The sequence below is a fragment of the Anarhichas minor genome, unplaced genomic scaffold (assembly GCF_050575085.1).
Source record: "Anarhichas minor isolate MPS153535 unplaced genomic scaffold, ASM5057508v1 ptg000074l, whole genome shotgun sequence".
Lineage (NCBI taxonomy): Eukaryota > Metazoa > Chordata > Actinopteri > Perciformes > Anarhichadidae > Anarhichas > Anarhichas minor.
In genome coordinates this window covers 9,125,826-9,150,420 of record NW_027466520.1, presented here as the reverse complement: position 1 = coordinate 9,150,420, position 24,595 = coordinate 9,125,826, and the positions used below count along the sequence as shown (strand labels likewise).

At 43.2% G+C, this 24,595-nt stretch overlaps 1 protein-coding gene across 2 annotated transcripts in view; it reads right to left on the bottom strand.

Moving 5' to 3' along the window:
* The window catches only part of sema5a (sema domain, seven thrombospondin repeats (type 1 and type 1-like), transmembrane domain (TM) and short cytoplasmic domain, (semaphorin) 5A), a 78,608-nt gene extending 63,942 nt beyond the window's left edge, over positions 1–14,666 (bottom strand). The window contains exons 1-4 of one of the 2 annotated variants that reach the window (XM_076080743.1): positions 14,519–14,666; positions 5,902–6,001; positions 5,540–5,593; positions 3,799–3,844 (exon numbers count right to left, since the gene is read on the bottom strand). In XM_076080743.1, coding sequence (XP_075936858.1) covers positions 3,799–3,844; positions 5,540–5,593; positions 5,902–6,001; positions 14,519–14,666 — 348 coding nt within the window. The remainder of the gene's footprint in view (positions 1–3,798; positions 3,845–5,539; positions 5,594–5,901; positions 6,002–14,518) is intronic. The other variant, XM_076080744.1, reaches the window with a different exon arrangement.
* Positions 14,667–24,595: the final 9,929 nt, after the last annotated feature.

Below are 24,595 nucleotides of genomic sequence, written 5' to 3'. Positions count from 1 at the left end.
ATACATCTCAACCCCATACAGTGACTGTTGCCAAGAGGAGCTTTTATGGACAGAGTTTTCGTGACAACAGAGAGAGGCTGGAGTGAATATCCACTACTTTTCTCCTCTGGTGCTGTATCGAATGGCGAACAATGCCACTGATCCTCCTCATCCTAGTGCATATTGACTAAGGCTGTGCCACAGTGTTTCTGTTGAAACTCGGGCCGCAGTGTCCGCATCCTGTTTCGATTTAGCAGGGAAACAGCGCGCTAATATTGGATTCTTACATCTTCTTCATTTAATGTCTTCTTAACATTAGCACCGTTTGCTGCGGATATTGTGAATTCAACAAGCTCTTATTGTGCCTGCAAATTAGATACTTTAGCTTTCCGGAACAGCATGAAAGTGTGTAGCCTGTTGTAATACCAGGTGTGAACGTGTAAAGATGGAGCTAAAAGCAGGTGACGGGAATCACTGCATTAGGGTATTCAACAACGTCAAAAGGACATTATTTGGGGAACACATGGGCAGACGGGAAACACAACGCTGAGTGGTACATCGAGCCGGTTTGGCTATTCATCAGCCCTGGCAGCATAATGGGAAATTGAACACAATGCAAATGCAGAAGGGCCAGTTCATCAGTGTTTGTCCCCTCTCTGCAGTGGGCAATGGGAGGTGGATAAGGGCTATGACAGTGAGGATTCTCCTGCCCAAAGATGGCAGCAGACAAGGGCAGGGAGCTGAATGACGGACAGAAGGGGAAGAAGGACAATACCAAACAGATGTGAGGTATAAAGTGGGATTCACCTCTAGATGGAGGAAGGATATTGTGCTTTGCGGTTGCCGTTTTTATTACTTATTCTTTGACTGAGTTAGCTCTAAAAGTCTTGTGCACTGTGCATTCTGCAGAGAGTTAAGTCCTTTTTTTTTTTCACTTCAGCTGCACAGGTTTGAAAGGGGAGCAAGGACAAAACGATCCACCTTTTGTTCCTGACATTGTTTTCCAGATCAGTGAGGATGAGGGTAGAGGATGACAGGGAGAGGAAGGCCTCTCCAGACTGTTGAGACACTGCAGAAAATAAACTTCAAGTGTCAGATATTAACTCCAATCAAGACCAAAAGGGCTTGGGTATGTTTCACCGTCTGATTCTTCCCACTTCAAACTGATTGCCATGCAGTTCGAGTACATGCTAGCAAGTTCGCGTAATGTGGACGATTTTCTCTTTGTGATTCTTAAAGTGTCTTCCTGACATGTCTATAGTTCCGCAGACAGACAGACGTGTAAAGTGACTTCTTTTATAAGTGACTGAACCCTTTCCACTTCCAGGATTCACTGAAGGAAAAATTAGAGGGGTAGCCTTAAAATTGGGCAATGAAAGCGTAAACGTTCTCAGATGGCTTCACGTCAACTCTTTTAACAAAGTTCCCAGTTCCCTACTCTCTCCGACATCTGATGTTGTTGTTCATTCTTTTATTACCTCCAAGCTAGGAGGGCATTTACTGAAGAGATTATGGTTGCTGGGCTCAGGCCTATCGATCCGTGAGTCTCAACTCGATATGTGCAATAGAGCGGGTTAGACCAGCAGTGTTTAGCTACCACCCTAACTGTCACTACACTCTAAACCCTCCATACCACTATGGTAAGCCTACCAAGCATTCAGTGTTTATTGTCCGCCTTGCACAATGCTTGAAAACAACTCATCATACTGCAACCAAGGGCAAGAAAAGTGGGTGGGATTCATTTTGCCTCCATGTAGCAGAAGTCCTTGACTGTTGTGTTCATAAATGTTTCATGCATGCACATACAGAATGGGATCAGCCCGTCATCGATCATATGGTAATTATATCCACCTCTTTAGCGTATTATAGGCTGTTTGTATTACACCGGCTCTAAGCCTTGTGCTCTGTCAAACCACACACACACAGCCTCCCCTCTTCACGCTGCCAGCCATGCAAGAACAAATCACCGCCACTGGGCATTATCTGACATGGCTGATGCATGGGGATGGGGTGAAATCACAAAGGAAAGCGTAGGTGTAGCTTTTAGCTTGTTTTCCTTCTGCGGGAAAGGAAGAAAAAAACAAGAGCCTCATGCAACTCTTTGGAACAGCAGTGCAACCACAAGAAAATGCGCTGGGCTACTAACGACTGTTTGTGCTCAAACTTTCTTTTGTTCGCTCAGCAGCATGGTCCCTTGCAAATATATTTGATCAACCAGCAATGCATAATGTGAGTGGAGCAACGGGTGCCAAAGGGGAAATTCATTCAAGTCTTTCATATCCAACAACCGAGCAACAGAGGCAACCAAATCTCTTTGCAATTAATCTCCTGCTTTATGCCAGGGTGAAAAAGAAGGAAGAAGAGAAAAGGATTTCAGAGGGAGGCGAATAGAAGAATATCACTCCAGCAGTTGAACTTAGCCTTCCTCTTGACTCTGCAGCCCCCGGTCCAATCAAATGCAAAGCAGGCACGAGGGCACAGGTCACCTTAAATTGGCGCCAGGGCTTGGCAGGGATTACCAGGTTCCTGTTCTCTTAAGAGAAGATGTCTTGGAGATGAGGGGTTGATTGGGTCGGTGGAATCTCCTCTCTGATTCTGCAGTGCGAGCCGAGCGCAGGATGAAATAAGGAAGGAGGGATGATTGGATGCACGGCTGGCACGGAGCTTGTTTAAAAAGCATTTGTGTCCCAGCGAGCGACCACAAAAGACCACATGAATCATCAGGGGTTGCTTCCCTCTGTCTGTGTGCTGTCTCACTGCTCCCTGATTCCTTTGTTCGTGCTGAACCTTCACTCCTTCCTATCCGGCAAATTCAGTCTTGCCTCTTATTTCGTCGGACCGTTTTTTTCTCATTGTCCCTTTCCAGGCGGATTTATATCACCAGCGCTCCCCCCTCCAGTCTCCCTTTTGTTCCATCCAGCTATACTCTTTTCTCTCCTCTCTTCATCCTCTCCCCTGGTTTTCCAGGGTGTAAATGGCAAACATCATGAGTTGTCAAAGCATTTAAAGAAGCCTGGTTGCTACCGTCAAGCAATAAACCCCTCAATCTGTCAATGTTTGTATGGTAACTCAGTGGGTCACAAAATGCTTAGCGCCACAGGGGGGGATGTGGGCTCATACAAGTGAAGTAAAAAAAAAAAAAAAAATGAGAGGATGCAGAAAAAAATGAGAATGACAACATGTGGGAGAAGAGGAAAAAAAGAATAATTGCTACCTTAAGCATACTTGTATTTAAGCATTTTTGTCCACATTTTACAACATGTCACCAAAGGCAGGGCTCTAGCCCTGAAGTTGGCATTCTTTTATTACTGTTTAATATTTCAGACCCTTTGATTCACCAGCAGGAGAGTTTAACCAAAATGGTAGAATTGTATTAAAGACATTGCAAAAGATGTTAATGCCCTAGAAAATGTGTGGAAGTACAGCTGCAGAGTATGTGTCATATACGGTTGTAAACTGGATTTAAACACGCAGGGTATTTATGCTGTCTGCTCTTTATATCATCACTCTTCGCTTCGGTCTGTGTATCAACCCACAGCGCTGTCGCCCCCGAACCCACTGTCACTCCACTGGATGGGAACTTGTTGTGACATGTGAAATGCTAAACCATTTTACTGTAACAGCGTTAAAGTTGTGGGAGCTGGCAGCACGCTACGACTATAGCGCGGCGCTTGTTGGAAGGCAGGCAGCGCTCTGGATACCTGCGCCAGCGTGACTGTATAAGAGCAGACAGAGTGAGCACATACTCGCTCAGAAAATTTCGGTGAGTCAGACTGAGGGAGAATCAGAGAGACAGAGCAAGAGAGAATTAGCCCTCACCTGGATCAGTGTCAGGTCTTCCAGATTGAGCCTGAAGAGGTGATTTCTGTAAAAAAAAAAAAAAAAGGAGCATGTGAGTTGATGGAGCCATTTTCTTCAAATAAACCAGGATGTGTGGATGTTACGGCATCACTGCTGTAAGGCCAAAGCTCTGTGCCGTTTTTAATCTGTGTTATCTCTCTATTTCCTTCATTTTCACCCCCCTACCCATGGTGCCACCAGCACTAAGGGATTTCCACCTCCCAAAAGGGAGCAGACAGACTTAAACTGCTTAAACAGCAAGTTGGGGGTGAAACAGTTCAGAGGATGTCGATACACTGAACAGAGTTTTTTTCCACTGATTTAGCATTGCACTCCTATAACCTTGCCGGAGTGACGAGGGACAGTTTGAAAAATGATCAAAATTGGTGCAGCAGAACCGGATATATTGTCTTTTTTATTCCACACATTCTTCTTTCGTGTCAAAAGCTGTATGGGTTTCATCAGGGTTCTCATTGGGACCGAATGCAGTGGATGGCTGGATTCAACCACTGCAGCAAACAATGGACATCTAGGTTTCTTCAACACATAATTAGGAGGCAAAAAAGACTGGATGAAGGAGTGCTAAAACGTTTTACAGAATGCTCTACTTGAGTTTTGTGTGTATGAGAAACAGAGAGACAAAGAAAGAGATTGAAAAATCAAAAGCCTGGCGGTGAAACCTCACTAATAAGTGTCTATCCTGCTTTACCTGAAGCCTTTCGCATTTACAACTTTTCAAGAAACATTAGGTTCTAATGAATGCCCTCTCAAGAGGAATATTCTGTATACTGACTAACAATGTCTCGGGCTGTCTACTAAAACCATTATAAAACATTACCCGGATGAGATCACATGAAACCTGACAATTTGGACTAAAAGCATAATTTATCGTGATTTCCTTCCCCCTTTGAGACTCCTGTCTTGTCAGTCCATGCCGGCAAAAGAAAATTGTCTGAAGCATTTGGTAAGTTTGGTGCATATCACAGCAAAAACCCTTTTTAGAAATCGACCTGAAAGATCTTTTTTCTTTGCATCGCTTAAAAATCTATTTTGCAGGCAGAGATTTTGGAATAGCTTTAACAACAACCCATAATGTGTTGTTATTTCAGCAATCGTTTTTAAAGAGCAAGAATTGTTTTTTCATAAAGTAGATAACTAATTCCATATCTTTGAGCATGTTCATGCACGCTCTTGCACACACATACAACACTTTCAGCGAGATCTATCAATCTCCTGAAGAGTGGCTATCAGCCAGGTCTCAGCGTGGCAGCGGCCCCCTGTTTTACTCTATTGATATTTGCATCGATCCCTCTTTCCTTCCATTATCACTCATACTTCTAACCCAGCCTGCAGCCATCCATCCAGCCACAACGCCTTTCACAGTTGGTTGGCGAGTTGGCACCGAGAATATAACTAAATCTCCTATTAGATTTTCTTTTTTTGAGTGCTCCAAATACCATGTGTTAATAGAACTGGCTGAATTGTAGCTAAGATGAAAAGATTGGCAGCAAAAAAAAAAAAGACATTTCACATGTGTTTTATATTATATTAGCACAGTTTTGTCAGCAGTTTCAGTGAGAATCCACTCGCCTCCTCAACCTTTGCTCTTCATCTGTGCACACATACACACTCTCCCTGATTAGCTGATTCCATCTAAGGTCCTGGGGTGCATTAGTAAATTCCCTGGGCTCACTTTGATTCTGTTTGTTTTGCTGCTCACCTTCCTGCTGGCTCCCTTGTTGTCTGTTGTTCACGTTGTGGTGAGTGTTTCTTTCTATTGACAACCAAGCCATTAAGAAAAGTGCAGACCGCACTTCATCTGGAATCAGCCAGAGACTCACACAGTGTGAACGTATAGACACACACACACACACACACACTTGGCTGGGCATGACAAAGACAATGGGCTTGGAAACAACTCCAAAGCCAATGTTCTCTGTCCTTTGAAGACATCAAGAGAAACTTATTATTGACTGATCATCACTGATCAAGAAAAGACACTAAAACGACAGAGAACAAAAGAAAGAGACGGGAGACAAAAAAAAAGAAAGAGCCAAAAAAACACACTCATATATGGGTTACCTGGCACCGACGATCAGTTCGTTCTGGCCCGGGTCGAAGATCAGCTGTGAGTAATCCACCGTGCCCTCTGCTTTGAACCTGAAGATCCACGGCTCCATCTCTGCCAACGACATCACAAGACAAAAAAAGAGTGAGCCAATCAGAGCGGAGAGTTTATGACTGCCGACGACAGCTGTACCGATGAATGAGGTGCGTGCAAAGGGCTGCTGCCACTTGACTAATCCTTAAAGGCCAAGTTCACAACAGCAGCAAGTCCGTCCATGACTGCCTTTGTTCTGACTTTTACCATTCCTCCTACCTTGTGATGTTGTGAAACATCTGTGATGTAAACACTTGAGCAATCGCACTTGTATCTTGCATTACAACTAGTTTACATGGACAAAACATTTTCTGGCCTTTAGTTATAGGGCGGTAATGCTGCATTATTGGCAGGTGAAAACACTTCTGGAAAGCCGGCATGTTACAGTCTGAAGAGGTGGGGCTGGTTTAATATAATGGACTGCGTGGGGTGTCGGTGTACCTGCTACATACAGCATGTCAATGATGTCAAAACCTTTGTCAAAGTTAAACAAAGCATTGCCATTTCATGCTGACATACTTCCACTCCTCTGCATTTATTCAATAATTGTAGTTATTAGTTACTTGTCAGATTTGACATACAAAACATAAAATCAGTTGGTGAAATACAATGCTTTGTTATAGTTTAAACGACCTAAAAGTATATAGAGTATGAGCTCCATGTCAAACCAACTACAATTATAAGATGCTGCTTGTACATTACTGCATCAGTGACAATCTAATAATCCAATATATGATAGTAATACACTCACAGGAGCAAGCATAATGAGTACATCTACTTTCAATACTTTAAGTACTTTCAGCTGATGGTAATGTTCGGTTATTAAAGTGAGATTTTGAATGCAGGACTTTTACTTGATGGAGTAATTGTGGTATCGGTGCTCTTACTTAAGTGAAATATCTGGGGACCAAAATGATCTTTAAAGTAATAAAACGTGTCTCCATCCCTTTTAATAGTCTTCTTTGTTACACATTGCAAAGTCCTCTAGACAATTTTGGGTGATTTAGTTTTTCCTTTTGCACAATTAAGACACAGTGATAGATCATCATATTTCTGTGTTATGAACACGGCAGGAGGAGCATTTTTCATTGTGGTACAATGACAAAGTTTAGCATTGTGTAATTACTATTCTTTAACAAAACGATCAGCCATGATGCAAATATTGTCTCTCCGACTAAAGAAAATGTAGAGGAGATTGAATAAATAACAAAATATCGTAGAGCTGTCATTGGAAGAAGAAATCCATTCATTCAAAAGATAGTTTTCCACGGATCAAAGCACTCTTACATTAGTGCTTCTCAGCCTCGAAAAAACAAACCTGACGCCTGAAACCTCCATTCATAAGTGAATATGTTCAAAATACTGAAATCTAGCTTCTTGCGACTCAGTGGGCAGTCCTTTGATTTTTGTAAACCATCGCTATACTGTTGAGTGACCGCTTTCATGTAAATGTATACTGCGGATGAAGGATGGGGGCCGATGAGAGTCAGACTTTTTATGGAAATTGACCTTGGTATGGTGAATACATACAGAGAGAGAGAGAGAGAGAGATATCCCAGACAGACACTGACATCTTATCCACAACATGCCTGTCTGTGCTCATGGCGCCCATCCCATTAACCCCTGACCAATCGAATCACAGGCCTCGTATGGTTGCCGAGCGATGAGGCCGGCCTGTCTACCGCCTGGTTACCCGATAGGTCTAGTCTAGGGTGGTCAATCAGTCATTACAGTGACGCGTTATCCCCATTACTCGTCACATGCTTAATCTGCAGTCATAATACCGTATTCTTCTCATACTCTCGGGTTACACTTCCAAAGACCATCCCCACATACAGGACATTTCCTCCAGATAGCTAGAAATTAGTAGTTTTGAGTAAGGTGCCAGAGCTCCTGCAGAGTTTTTAGCAGTGCTACAGTTGCTACAGTGATTTACTGTAAAATCATTCATCACTCCATTTGTGATTTATTTCCAGACTAAAAATTTCAAAGGGACTTTTTTAATTTACCAGGGAGCTCTCCATCAGGGCCAGTACAGAGGGAGAGGACAGCTTGAATATCGTCCCTGCAACACATTATCTTCAGGCACACCTGTCAGACAAGCGTTTCAAATGAAAGCCCGCTCTCCCTTGACTGCATCAAAAGCAGGTACTTTTGGGGTTTTTGGTGATTCAGAACGAAGACAAACAGAACAAGAAAACTGGGAGCTTCCAAGGAACATCTGCCTCCTCCAGCTCACGTAGTGGGACCAAACTCCAAGTCTCCGAACAAAACAATATCATCTGCTGCGAGACAGCACCGCTGTATGCAAAGACATGTTCCCTTGTTCTCTTTCAAGTCTCCAGCGACGGGTACCAGGGAACTGCGAGCGGAAAAAGCATCCCGCGACTGGCTCCAGGTTTTATAGCTCCAATACATTTTCATTAGCAGAGGTGAAATAAATATCTGGGAGATCACGAACAACTTCACCCCGAAGAGTTTATTTTGGTTAATGGCGGCTGCTCTGCTCATTCTGGAGGGAGACACAAAGTTTGGGATGTGCCAATCCTTTGGCTCCACTGGGCTTGTTTTTCACGCCATCGAGAGGATCCCTGGCATACCGATGTGGCAGTGACACCCCCCGGGGGAAGACGCCGCTCAACGAACCCAGCTTCTCCCCATAAATCTCCCTGACTCACCAGGGGAGGCTCGCTAACGGGGTGATGGAGTGTGTGAGTGTGTGTGCCTGGGTGTGTGTGCGTGCGTGTGTGAGAGACAGAAGCAGAGAAGAGAGGATATTTTTGTTGTGTGAAGAAGGGGGCAAAAGGTTCTAATTGAACATAACAGCACTCAAAGGATTTATGGCCTTTTGTGACGGGGCCAAGGACCATTCATAAACATTCATAACATCCAGCATGGGCCCTCCCAAAGCTGTGGAACTAAATATACGCTTCACAAACTCAAACTCGTGGGGGTTTAGCAGCTTATTGTTTGGGTTTACTACATGTGGATATAATACTGTGGCACACTTGGAAAGATTTTTAAAAACCACACTGCAGGATATTTGGTTAGCTTCACCAGAGACGTAGCCCACTTATGTGAACTCTGATCTATCTTGTGATATACATTTGTTTTTGGATGGGCTGTAATAGCTCATTTTAGGGTTTTAATGATCCCATAAAATAAACCTTGTTGTTAATCCAATAGAAAACGAAACAGTAGGACGAACCCCAGCTATTAATTATCACCAAAAAAAAGATTTCCGGCCTGCTTTGCATGTTACATGGGTTCATATGCGCTCCACTCTAAATGCATGTGATAATGTAATCACATCACAGCCATGCTTGTTGTGCAGCAGCTGCCTGAATCAGGGGATTGGATGCCGATGAGACAAATGCGTAATCGCACACACGCGTTCAGACTCACACTCACGGGACTGGGATGAGAATTCAGAAGCCAGGGCTCTCAGCCGACACAAAACCGACAAACACACACACACACACTTACACACCCCAGCCCCCCTTTCTCGGTCCCATCTTATGCCTTTAACCCCTGTCTCCCTCCTCCTCAGAATAGAACAGCCCATCACTCACAGCCCGTTTGTTATCCCCCGCTTTGACACGGAGCAGTTGACACAAAGACAAAATGACAGGATGTATAAATATTTACACCCAGCATCGGTGGCCACGCCAGTCTTCAGTCTGCCGCTGCTCAAAGTTAGTGCTCTTCAGTACTGCAAGGCCAGCAACAATGGCAACATGTGGAACCAATTCTGAAATATGAATGGCTTGTCTGTGAGTGGTGTAAATAGAGTGTGGCAGCGAGCGCGCTCGCGTACATGAAGAGCCAATTCACTCTAAATGCAGCAGTGTGGTGATGGGCGGCAAAATGAATGGCAACTATTCCGTCAAGTTGATTTGAGGAAACGATTTGGCCGAGCTGTCGAAAAAACAAACACCTGCTCAGTTTGACAAAATCCAAAGCAAAAGGCGAGGTAAGTTAAAACCTTCGCACGCTGCTCTTTCCTCGAAGGTTGTTTTATTTTTATGTGATTTAGAGCAAGAAAAACAAGCACATTTTACAGCTAAAAGTCCTAAAAACGTATACTACTGTGGCTGTGCTGTGGCCCCGGGACCACGAGTGAATCATGCAAAACATGCATGTGAAGCCACAAGCAAGTGTGCAATAAAATATTTAAATCTTAATGTGTATTTAGGAGTCGTTTGGTTCTAGGGGTCGCGGGAGAAGAGACAACTATTGAAGAAGATGACCAAATATCTTTAGGCCACTTAAAAATAAAAAAGGGATGAAAATATATATGTAGGGAAAGGACATGCGGGACTTTTATTGCAGCGGGTAAATGAAAGACATACAAATCCAAAAATATGGACAGGCCCTTCTTCATGCCATTGACAGCCTGTCATCCATTGAAATAAAACATGGCTAGAACATAGCTGACCTCGGAAAAAAATAAAGCAGACTTAATGTTTTGGAATTCAAGCGCCCAAGACCTTGGAGGGCTTTCAGTTTAAAAGAATCCCCCCCCCAAATGACCCAAAAGATCTCTGAAACTAGTTGTAGCCTGTTGCGTTTATGAATGCTATGAAGCCATTTGTTTATTTCCCTGCTTTCACTCCCCTCTCTATAACGATGTGTTAGCCGTTCAGGGATGATAAAAGCTGAGCTCAGTCTGTGGCTGTAAAACAAGTCTGCCGGTTCCACTCCTCAGAGACAGGCCAAGTCCACTTGGACTTGGCATTGTTTACATCACAGTTTATAACCTTTAAAAGCCTTCAAGCCTTCACCCAGGAGCACTTCTTAAATGCAACACTTTATTAATACAGCATACGTATCTCAGGGGCCTTGAGCTACAACAACACTACAAATGTTAGGTCAGAAAAAAACCTCGCAAAAAAAACACCCTGTTCTTTACCAAGAATATAGGGATAGATGTACATGCACACTGTGCACCGCCATCTTTCAACACCCCTCCTAAAATAATTCTATAAATGACACACATTTACATTGGACCTCTGTTGAAGCTATATTCAGACCCGTTTTCACGAAGGCGTAGCGAGTGTACATGTTGTATAAACCTCCTGAACGTAGCTGCTGAGCTGTACGGTGTACTTTCCTTCTGAAACCCCACATTTCTAAAACCGCCATACGAAGCAGAAAGTGTTTTTTTAGACTATAGTGTCCACTTTACAGTAGCAGGTCTGTCAGCCAAGTGTTGTGCCAAGTCAGAAAACCACCATTCTCCAGTGGGGTCAAAAACCCATGTGAGGCACGCCCTTCCACAGTCAGGCCGCAATCACACTGAGAGAAAGAAATGCTGTCACTGGAACACATTCAGACGATCCTTGAACTTGGCTTCTCTGGTCACAACCACAAAAAGTATATTGGACATACGTTTGGAGATATTGTTAAATCTTTTTTTTTTTACCAGCAAGGTGAACAAACAGCAGACCCAGTCCAAGAGCTAAAAAAAACCAAAAGCAGAATATCACTCTTATATCTCCATCACCTACTCTACTGTCAGCCAAACCTTGAATATAAAAAGACTGCTTTTCTATCACATGCCAGAAGAGATTCATCTGATTGTAGTTGATTAATCCATTTCTTTCAAGTAATTGTTTGACCTCTAAAATGTCAGGAAGATTGTGAAAATATGCGAGCCCAACGTGACGTTGTCAAATTGCTTGTTTTGTCCCACCAACTGTCCAAAAAAACGTTTTCCTTTCAAAGGAATAATATGGTTTCCTGGTGAGAATATGATGAGAAGATTGATACCGCTCTCTCCCCAGCAAGTCATTTAACTTTAGACTAGAAAGCAAAGTGTATTCACCAAAATATGAAACCAACATTTCTTTCATCAACTGCATGTCCTTAGCTATAAGACTCAAAACAGATCTCTAAATGTATGTCTCAGAGGAAAAGTATCGCCTGAGCAGAGCCGGCGTGTTGTGATCCACAGGGGCATATGTAATGTGTTTGTAGTCCTCCCAACTTGGCTGAAGAGGATCCACGGCAGACTCGCTCTACACATTCTCAACAACCTGGGATTACACTGCATTACACGGAGCACAATGACACACAAAGGATAGAAGGATCATAGGTTTAACGAGAGGGTTCTTTTCCCTCACACACTGTCTGTTTATGTCTGTACGTATGCGTGCATATGTGTCTGCATATTCTGCAATGACTCATAGCTAGGGCTGGAGTTTGGCGGTGTGGATACTGATTTAGAACAATGAGATGTGTTTGAACGGCACAAAAGACTGTCATCAGGCCATGAAATGAAAGTCATTAAAAAAACCTGAGCTTCAATATAACTGAGAAGTGCAAAGATGAATGGATACCTTCATGAGACTATGGGAATAAGCAGCTGCTCTGCAAAAGGTGCTGATTCTTACCATATAGTGGGAATAAATAAGATTGGAATGCAAGTAAACAAAGCATAAAGATAAAACCAGCATTAAAAGGGAAACTTTTTGTTCTTTGTCCCCGTCATGAAAGCATAAAAAAAAGAAGAAAAAAAATACCCTACACATGGAAAGTCTGTGGAGCTTTCGAGCTTTGAAACCAGGGCAACAAAGCTGATGTGTAGGCAAGTCAACAAGCTTGTGAGCTCAGAAACTTCGGCTGAACTTTTAGGGGTCAACCACATTAACAAGCCAATGAAATGTACATGCACACTGTGCATGTGTATGCATGCAATTTAATTATTTGAACAATAGTTCCACCTTTTCACTAACCTTCTGAATGCATGTGTGGGACTGAGTAGACTGCCTCAGGTTTCCCATATAGCCTTATTGGAAAAAGAAGCTAAGCGGTACTATATTTCACAGTACTATATTTACCATGATATAATACATTACATTACATTACAGTCATTTAGCAGACGCTTTTATCCAAAGCGACTTACAATTCAGAGTCTATCACATTTCTACACCGTAGACACAACTACGGAAGCAATTTTGGGGTTACGTGTCTTGCTCAAGGACACATCGACATGCGACTAGCAGAGCCGGAGCCAGGGATTGAACCGCCGACCCTCTGATTGAAAGACGGCCCTGCTATCCACTTAGCCACAGTCGACCTTACTGTATGTCTCCAATGAAGCCTCAGATCGTTCCTGCAGTAGGAAACCACTGTATCATCACAGCTGATCATTCAGACACTGACCCATAGACGGTGAAGACTCTGAGTTACTCTCACTTTCTATTCTCTTCTTCTGTACAGTCGGCTTTGTCTTAGTGAACCATGTCTGATTACTAGCTGAAATGTAAACCCTTTTCATTAACGCTCTTATATTTTAACCATAGCATTAGGCCACCGGAGCTTAATGGGCCATTCTTGTACATTAGAGAACACAAACGCGTCGACCACAGCTGACCCGCTGGCTGCTGCGTGACCCCCCTTAATGCAAAAAGCACAAGGCAGGAACGTATTATGTTAGCTGGGCAGTTAGTCATCATCATTGCACTCAATTGGCGCAGAGGGAAGAGTGCCACCTCAGCTAACAATGAACGGACAAAGACAGAGAAGAAAGACGCTGAGAGAGAGCGAAAGGGTCGCAGAGGAAGAGTCCTCGCGTCTGTGCTGAGCGGCGTTATGAGGCATAACATGAGGCAGGCATGTGGGTCTTTGGACACACTCAGTGACCTTGGTCTGCTAGTTCATTTCAATTTGAAAACAGCTCAATGACATTCTGCTGCTTCGCACAGGGCAGGCAGAACTGCATTGATCGCTTCCGATGCTTTCTTTTGACCACGTTTCACATCATTTCATTACAGTTTAGTTGCTCAATAGCAATGTGAGATAAAGGGGGGAGGACGATGAAAGCTGATGCGGAACATGCTGTACCTAAAAACTGCAGAGCCATGTAGTCGAGGCATACGAGGAAGGTTGTGTCTGCTTTCGTGTCTCGAGGGAAGGAGCAAAGAGGAAAGGGAGGCATCAGATGTAGTTAGTTGGCAAAGTAAGCTAACGTAAAGTGGTTTGAAAACACAGTCTCCGGCTTACTTTTCTATTTTTTTTGGGCAGTCTAATGTGCCATCCAGGGCGGGGGAAGGGAGGAGGGGAATTTTAGAGACTGTAAATAAGAGCCCTTTGTCGGGGCAGTTGATGAGTTGAGATACATTTATTTGGTGGAGCAAACTGTACCAGCGTTGCACCGGCGAGACATTACAAGAGTACAAGTTACTAGATCCTTACAACTACGTTATCTGTGGTCATGTAAAGAACGTCAAACACCGTGACTAAAAGTTTATCTGCATTTTTGATCAGTCCAACACTAGTCAACATGTCTATTGCAGCCATAGACGCTGACAATGTTTTGGTTTAACGAGTGACCATGTTAACGAGTGACCCTCGGCTGAATGCGTTTGTCGTTGCTCCGCAGTGAACTGAAAACATGAACAGAATATATATGTGTCTTCGACAGTGAGAAACAAAAGTAGGGAGAAAGCATAATTAGAACATTATAACAGTTTAATTGCATACAGTTCACATAATTATGGTGTCTCCCTGCTGTGTGTGTGTGTGCATGTTTACCTGAGTGTGGGATGAGTGGGTGCTCTGTCTTGTGACAGGGAGATTCAGGCAGCAGCACCGGCCCTCTCCTACTGGCCACGCCTGCGGGCCACAGGACCAGCATGCACTGCAGCAGTAGCAGTGCATGCTGGGTAACAGGAGGTCCCATGGGGGCCTGGGCTTGGCTCACTTTTCCTCAGGCCTCAGGGGCCAAGAGCATTGGAGAGACACACCTGAAAGGACAGAAAGGGACAGATTTAGGTTTAAACAAAGACTTATTTCACATTCGCTTGAATCAAAGCGCTGAAAAGCTTGATACGGTATAGCACTTCGCTACAAGCACAGTGGATTCAGTCCGTGAGATGAAAAGCATAATAAATAAATTCTGACAAGAGGGGAACAAGGGAGGGAGGTGCAAAGAGGAGAAAGTGTGACTGATGGGGGGGGTTCCTGAGTAAAACCAGCCAGTGTGCTTCACACCTCTGACACGCAGTGCATGAATCAGACATGGCTCTGCGTTACCTCAAACACCTCATGTGTGTGCGTCCGTGTGCTGAAATGATGTGTGCCATTTGTGTGCATGTCTTTGTTTCCACTGCAGAGGAGCTGTTTGCATGTAATAGTGAATGGCAGCAATGGTTCAATGTTCATGTCTGTGTGCATGCATGAGTTTTTCATTATTAAGAGTCTGTTTGTGTGAATATGTGTGAAGGATACATGCACGGAGCTGCAGTGCGCAGCACTCCTTGCGGGTCAATTGACTCCTATAGCTGCTGTAAATCTGATGTTTGTATTCACAACCAAGCACTCAAATTGCTGGATGTGATTATTATATAATGCTTGCTGCAGATTTGTGTTTCCCAGAAAAGTCATTCCCTGCAAGAACAACAAAGCCGTTTCCACAACTCAATTGTTCCTGATTTCTTTTCTATGTGGGGGTGAATTAATGAGCGTTCTAGACCGTCTACATCATTACTTGTTAATCATTTATGTGATGCTGTTACCAGAAATGATTCATGCCGTGCGCAAGAAAGGAATAAGCCCCCCTCCCCGCCTGACTGTATACCCCGGTTTGAGCAGCGTGTGTGGTGGAGCGAGTGAAGGAGCTGAGGATCTCAGCTGTAAAGTGCAATGGCAAGCCTTTGCTTTGCTTCAGTTTTCATAACAGAAAAATGTATTCTGCAGTCGAACCTGTGGATTTTCATCTGTTGTCCAGTCAGCGGGAAAAAAAAAATTGTGCTTTGTAGAGCAAGAACAGAAGAATCCTCCCTCCATGACAGAGTGGATTTAGTGTGAATGGTGGGTTGCAAATAAGCAAAAACTATTAATACCCTGTTTGTTTTGAGAAGGCAACATGTAATAGGAAGATAAAACATAAAAGAAAAAAATTTAACTGAGCCAAAAAAGGCAAACCTCTCCCTCTGAAGTATGAATGGCCCTTAGTGCAGGGAAGCTTTGAGTGGCTATTGGGTAAAACATACAGTAAGGCACCTTCTCTACACCTGCCTGCACATGAAAACCCTCATGCTGTGAGTGTGGTGGTTTTATTTCATTTTCCCCATGGATGGAAAGTTAACTCTGCCTTCAGTGTTCATGAATAGGATCCATGACCTTGCGGGCCAATATAGAATTCATTCAAAGTCCAGTGTATAAATGCACAGGTAGCGGGGGAGATGCGGTTTGCCTTCACCCACAGAAGTAATGTAAAACACCTGTCATCCATGGCGGGGGCCAGTCAGTGATAGCCAGTGCCAGTTTCCTCTCTCTGTTCCGATTCCCTTTCGTCTTGACGGTTCACACGTCAACTTCTGTGCTCTTTTGCAGCTTTGTTTTAGTCAACCTGTCGTTTTGAATGTCACTTTTCTTTGTCTGCCAGTCTCCTTGACAGTCTGACTCATTTTTTTCCCTTCACCAAAAAGCCATTTTAACTGTTGCAACCGAAAGCGAGCAAGTCATTTCCCCCAGGTAGTCTGTGGCTGGGACATTACTCTTGTCATTTTTAATTCAGTCTTATAAACGTTTATGTCTGCATTCACTATGGAGAAATATATACCTGATCCGCTTGGCAAAGAGGGGGGACTTGACGTAAGAAATTCGATTATTGATGATTTTACAGTCGTGTGTGTGCTTGCATGTTTATAAAGGGCTGTCGTTAAAAGTATTGTACATATGTGTCTGTCCCCAACACACAAACACACGCAGACGTACAGCAGAGGGCTGGACGACAGAAGCAGGAGCTGAGTTACCTCTGCAACAGCCGTGCACACGCATCCTCATATCATGTCTGCACCACAAGTACATACAACACAACACGTGCGCATGTTCAGAAAACAAAGTTCCACCGTCTCGTATATGCACAGTTTGTAACGCTATTGCAAGAACAAGCATTTAGCTAACCATTTTGTATTATCAGTCTCTTTATCACTCATGCTTTCTCCTGGTTTGACTGATTCATGGGGTGTTTTCAAACCCTTTCAGTTGTAGTTGTTAAATTTAATATTAAAATGTGCTCTGAGATTTAAAGCAAAAAATAAAATAAAAACAAAAGCGCCACCAAAGCACCTTGAGGTCAAACAAATGCATATTAATACATTTACCTCCGTACAAAACACTTGCAAAGCAAATCTTTGAATATTATAAATCGTGCAGTGTTTCCGTCAATGCTTGCCAGATTGTTTTCTTCTTCCTAACCTTTGCTGGCGCATTGCTGCACCTCTTCGTGCATAGAAGGAATAGCTTGAAAACGGCAACAGGAACGTGTGTGGCGACCCAATCATAACGACATTGCTCCAGAGTAGTAGAACAGTACCTGCATTTAATTAATGAATAAACATGCAAAAAAAATCAAGAAATATGATAATAATTTATGATATATTCCAATGAGGATCCAAAGTATGTCCAATAGTTTTTTTTTCTGTTGCATGATTAATATCAGACTCAGAATGTCAGTAAACCCTTGTTGTTTTTACCTCCCTTCTTACATCTGGATTCAATGAATCTTACTCCCATCTCTGTATTGGCATTGCATGGTGAAACAATTAGGAGCTGTGAAATCTAAGATACTGTCAATATTCATTAGCTATAAATGGAAAAAATATGCATATGTCACTTTAAAGACCTGATTTATGCCCACACGTGCATTTGCATCATGTCTTTTAAGTACCAGAGCACAGACAGACAGCCGTAACTTGATTTAATACCAAACTATTTTATTGTTTCATTCCCCCTAAAGTGATCTCAGGTGGATCCTATTTTGTCTTTAACTCACCACAAGCCACCGACTGGTCCTGTGGGAGAAAACTGGAAGGGCTTTCTGTGCTGTTCGGTGGTCTAAACTCTAAATCGTCTCCAGGGCATTAGTACAAGCCTCCACCATCGCCTCCTCCTCCTCCTCCTTTTCCTACTTCTTTCTCTCTCTTTCACACCTCTACAAATAAGGACACACAAAAACACACGTACAGTGCCAGTGCATTTAGACACATGCACACACTCTGAAATCACCCTGGGACCCGGTGATGGATAACACACCGGTGCACTTAGCAGAGAGATTCCTAGCCATACAAAAAGATGAAACATGTTGTAAACGATGTTGTCATTTGAAACGCATGTGGAGGACAAATAAGACAATACAGTATTCCTGCCAGGATAGTGTAAAGAGAAGACGAGAAGACACAGAAACAGTGTGAGCTGCAACACACGTCCACCATCTAAAGTGCATGCTTTAATACCCTCGTTTATTGGCTTCATCGGGGTGACATCCGAGATATTAGTTATTCATTTGACTCTTAGAACCATACACTACATTGCCACAAATAGAAGACTGACAAAACATCAAAAGTCATAATTAGCAGGTCAAAATGGTTTAATCTCAATTTTTCAGTACAAAATACAGTATCCATAAAATCTTTATGATAACCCTAGAAAATCTACAACCTCAACAGATTTCTGCGATTGGTTACGGCTAGAAAGAAGATCATAGTTTGTGATAAAATAATAATGTGACACCGTGACGTAACTAGCGCAAATAAATAACAACCGTCCTTACCAGTCTTTCTTGCGCAGCGTCACTTAACGAGTGTAAAGTCAATGTAATGTAAAGTCAGTCAACAGTCACTTTTGGTTTCACATGGGACACAAATAGCGGTCTCACCCATCCGAAATGGCAGCATTTTCTTTTTGGTGACTGCGCTGCTAATGATCTATATGATCTATATGATCTATACACTAACTCTCAGACCCGTTCATTAAAAATGCTCATTGTGTAAATCCTCACGTGCAAATTGCTTGAGACAACTGCCAAACCTGTCAAGCAGAAATCTTTTTATGAGTTTCAGTAATTCAAAAATAATTGACGAACGAGTGACAAATGATTCTTGCATAATATTAGCATCCACACATTTTTTATCACAAATGATGAAATTATTACGATTGTTATTATTCTTGTTTTTACGGCAATTAAAATCCACTGAATAATTGTGTGGCTTGTTCAATTATGGTGGTGTAATGTCAAAACTCACAATTAAAGACAGCATAGTATATGTCCAACTCACAAAAAAGTAGACGAAGAATAATGCAGATGTGAAGTCTACTTGCAGTGAAATGTTTTTGAGCTGAATAATGGATTGGCTCAGATAATCAATAGCTGTTTGCTGCATAGTTTTGGAAAGTTATAAAATAGCACGTTCACCTGCGTATGGACAGTATTACACACACACATGCACACGCACACACACACACACACACACACACGCACACACACGCACACACAGCCATACCTCTGCATTTTTGCATTATAGAAGTTGAAGTGTCAGCTAACTAATCAATTGAAGTCTTCCTGCGGTAACAAGTGGAGAGAGGATCATATTAACACCACTATTGATTTTGTCTGAAGGGGACTTCATGATAGTCAAATTACACTATACATAATGAATACACTCCCTAATAAACGCTGGCTATAGATCCATCACACTGACACACACACACACACACACACACACACACACACACACACAGGCTCACATACAAGCATGTTTGTCAAATGTGAGTGGTGCAGTGATGATTCATCTGTCCAAACACAGTCAGAGGAGGGTGAGTTTGGGGTCACAACACAGTGCTGATATATGCATATCTCTCTCTCGCTCTCTCTCTCTCTCTCTCTCTCTCTCTCTCTCTCTCTCTCTCTCTCACAAACAGGGCACATCAGTAAGAATCAACCCAGACTTTGCTTTAGACCAGAGCACACAAAGACACCACAGAGCTGCTTCATAAAGCTCTATGTTTGTCAGACAGAGCACTTATATGTGTGTGTGTGTGTGTGTGTGTGTGTGTGTGTGCTTGGATGTGATTGACTGGGTGTTTGTCTGTTTATCACTCTGTCTATCAAACGAGTTATTGCCAGTTTTTGTTTGTTGTTCTGAGTCTTTGTCTGCCAATCGGTATCTGGTCTAAAACACAAGACACCAAAATCACAAAGCACGCACAGAAATGACGACGATGTTTGCTCTTTACTTTGCTGTCTGTCTGGTTGAAAAGGACAGCTGATTAGTTTATGATTGAACTACGTTATGGATTGATAAAAGAATAAAATGATGGCCATGAAGTCTACCCACAACTTACCAACTGGCTGACTGAGTAACCTGACAAACTAGATGACCGACCGACTGACTGATTGTCAGGCTGGGGGACTGACTGACAAACGATCTGACAAAGTGACGGAGAGACTGATGAGGCGCAAAACACAACATGATTGACAGACCAAGTAGACGACTGACTTTTCTTCTTTTCATGGAGGATTTTCTTTCACTGACATCTCTCGGATTTCTTCTATCATTATCAATCCCATGACCCCCCCCCCCCCCCCCCCCCCCCTTTTCTGTTTGTACCTGTCATTGACCTTTTCCCTCACTATTTATGCTCTCAGTCCACCGGGTGTCTCGCGGGCTCGGCGGAGGATGACAGAGAGAATGACGGAGTGATGATATCGCCATCAAAGGCTCATTGCCGCACAGCAGGGCCCTTTCCGCTTCGCGACCCCCGGATCAGGGGGCAGGTTAATTCTGTGCGAAGAAATGCTTGTGTCTCTCCAAGAGTGAGATTGAAAAGCTCACTTGGATCAGATGGCTTGTTTGTTTCAAAAGCTTATCTGTGGTGCACAGTATTGCTTTTGATGCGCAAAATCAAATGTGCACATGTGCATTTTATCTTTTCAGTCTTTCACATTCATTGTCTTTCTCTGTAAAACACACACACACACACACACACACACACACACACAGACACGCACACACACACACACACCTGAGTAGAAAGCTCTCCCAGTTTTCTCTCCAGCTCAGAATGCATTTCACACTTCAGCTTCCTACTTCGAACCAATATTTCTCTGCATTTGGATCAAATAAGTAATTCTGCTTGCGTGTGTGTGTGTGTGTGTGTGTGAGAGCATGCTATTGCCAGCTGCGACAGTGTGTAGCTGGTATTGTTTTCAATTGTAAGTGTGTGTGTGTGTGTCATCATGGCAAAATATGGTTCTGGAGACACCTACTGTAGTGAGAACTACCACAAAAGCAGTTTTGTGTACTTTGCCAAGTGTTTGTATGTTTGTGGATAGATTTTGTTAACGCCATCGAAGGTGGGTGTGGTCCCCACACTTTACGCCCCAGGCCCGATTTGGCTTCGTGGCTGGTGCGCTCCGATCGCAAAATGGTCTCGAGGTGTTATGAATCCTTTTTGCGTTAAAATGAATATATATAGTACATATTTTGTACATATCTCAGTAGTGCACCACAGAGCAGAAGTTGATAGAACGTCTGTTTGTGGCCGCTGCTTTGGAAACGCCCACAAAGAGGCTTGAAGCTGAGTTTCCACAGATATGTCATCTGCTTTAAATGCAGCAGAATAATTGCAGTTTATATTTTCTTGCACACAAAGTGAGATTTCAAACTCCAGTTCAACTTTAAAGCCCAGTGGGATCTACACTATGTGACCAAGAAAGATTTCCTTAGTCTTTGAAAAATTCACTCATTGGGCATCATCAGATATGAGTCAGATATGTTCCACAAATAACTGTCACAATGATGCTCCGAGATTGAAATCTGTTGTTAGTTTAATTGCTGCAGATGATCTGGAAAACAGAGCGATGACTTGGACGTGATACAGCTGATGAAACACAGGCGCTGGGGCAGAACAGCAGAGAGCTTCTCTGGTGTTGGACTGAAACATCACAGGTACTCAGCTAACTTCAAAGTGTCTTACGCAAAACTTCTGCTTAAACTTTTTCACAGTACTAAACAGCCTTTAAAAAAATGTCACCTCCTCTGCTCCTGATTAATGGTTGCACACACCTCTCTGCTATTTTTTTGTTTTTTTATTTTTGGTTCATGCTGAAAAACACAATGAAACTTAAACACACAAGTCTGTGTACTGTACTGAGGTGAAAGGCCTTTTTGACCAGCCCTGATGACTGGCCTGACCACAACCATAGTTTTGGTCCAGCTAAATCTGGGATGTATATCACTGACATTTACACACACACACACACTGACTATCCTCTGACTTGTTCAAAAACACACCCAGCAATTTCTTCCCGAGTCCCACCCAAACTCTCCAGAGCTTCCCAAATCCTGTTGTTATTTTTACTCAACTGGCTTAACCCTCTAGCACTCATGCTGATGCATTACCACTCGCCTGAATGTGGTGCGCGTTTCTACGCAACACATCTCCAGACGAGGAAAAGGCTTTAAACAACATGCAATATGTGGCAAGAATAGTGACATCATGCCTGAAAAGAGACAAACATCCGTGTGAAAGAGCTCTCACGCGCCACTAGGCACTAGATTACCGTCATGACGTGGCCCAATCGTTGCTGCCTCTTTGATTGCTGGAGGTACTGTAGTTCAATTTGACCTGTGACTTAAAACCTTTGCAGAGCTCTCGGCTGAATGGCCTTTGAAAAGAGAGCATGGCTTTTAAAACTGTTCGCTTTAAAATTTAGGTCAAGGTAAGGCAGAGTCGGGACTTGTGGCCGACACGGCCGACTTCATAATTACAGAGAATTAATCATTTCTGAGGTCAGTTGGTTTCTTCTCTGCTTCGGACATGGGTACTATGAAAATAGATAACTGGGTTTTCATTTGTATTCATTTTTCTTAGGAACTGTGCCAAGCTCTTCTTCAAGGAAAAGTTTGACATTTTGGGAAATTTACGTACTCATGAAACTATACATGCCGAGAGTTATTAACAGGGAGAAAGAGCGAGCCAGGCTCTGTCCAAAGGAAACAAAACCCAACAGCACTTTTAAAGCTAACCTGATGGGAAGCAAATAAATAGCACGACATTTAAAGGACATCCCGCGTGTCATAATTATGTGCTTTAGGCTTTTTGCAGGTCATTTTACACCACATGGTTAACATGAAATAGCTGCAGCTAGGATCTGGTAAGAAAAAAAACTGCTAGGTTTAGAAAAAACCTCATGGATGGGCTTAAAATAAGTTCGTAAACACGTAAAACGTAAACAACGCATCAAAAGAAAACATAACCCAACTACACTTTGTGACATGAACACCGGTCTCTAACACCAGTCTCCTGGTTTAAAGTGTTTGTTTGACCCATCCACCTCCCCTAACACCCGCCCACCATACGAAGTCTTTCTTTCCTTTGAGTGAAGCATATTCACGCGTATGCGTTTACATTGCAGTCAATACATGGCGCAATATGAATGTCTTACAAATTGTCAGACTGGGATGCTAAAGCTCACCAATCAACACATAATAGATCATTTGTTTCATTAGTACAAAAAACGGAAGTGTGAAAGCAACAAATCGCGTAACTCTCTGGTGTCCTGGCTGGTTGCCTGGTTCCTGTTCAGAGCCAAGAAAAAGCCTGACACATAACACCCTGTAAAACTGTGAATTGTGGTTTTTAGCAATAAAACAAACGCAATGCAACATGTTAATTGCTGTTCATTGTTAGTCTTTATGCTGGGCTAAGTTAGCCCACTTCAGGCCGTAGCTTTGTTTCGAGTTTCCAAAATGTCAAACCTTCCTCACGAGAAAAAGACCCTGAAGAAGCTGAAAAATGAAATAAGGCCACATGCAGCATAGACCGAGGAATGCATCTATCAGCTTCATCGGGATCTGCGGACGGCACGCACCCTGAACAGCATGGCACAAGCCCTCTTTCTACCTCTACAGCCAGGCTGCTGCCGCCGCTGCTGTTCTGAGAGATTTCTGCATAACACAGTGACAACTTGTGAAGAAATCCAGGAGCGGACGCAGGCACCGATCGACTGTTGAGACAGCGGCTCTGACACACAGCCCAGACCCTCCGGCTACTGTCTGAGCCGCTCTCAGTGTCAAGAAAGCGCTGTTCACAGGGAGCAAATTGTCACAACAACCTTGCAGCTCTGGAGAGGATTAAATGTCAGAGACGAAACCGAGAGTTTGTCACCCCTGTCCCAAAACTACATCTCAACTGAGAGTTGATATTTCCATGACCTCATGTACTAAAAATGCACCTCTCTGACAGGAAAGCAAGTGTTAGGTTGCCAGCTCCCTTTTACAAAGATTCAGGGTACGTCTTCGATGCTAATGTCATCGATGACTTTGACTGCTCGCACTGGAGACTAACACAGACCCCCAAATCCCTCAACTGATTTGCAAGCACAATAACAGGTTCTTTTTTCACCCTGGAGATGATCAAACCAATCCCTCTCGTGGCTGTTTTGAAGAATTTCATGTCATTTTCTCAATGTTTAACTGCTTGAGTAATGCATTGGCATCAAAGATGTCCTCCACTTCAAAGCCTTTGTTCTCGGTGCGGTGCATTAGCAGCGCCGATGCACATGAGAGGAGCGGTGTCATCTGCCGCCTGATCAAGGCAGCGGTGCGAGAATGGCCACAACACCTGAAGACGTTCAACAAAAACAACTCGCCACACATGCAGGAAATACAAACATTAAACTCATGCGGCGAAGGGGGGGGGGGCATAAAGCCCACCACTGAGGGATGGTGACATTTTTTTAAAGCTTTAATTACATGCTTGGTTAACGGGTAGTCGACTGTCTCACCGGGCACAAAATTACGCTATCACAGTCTACAGCTG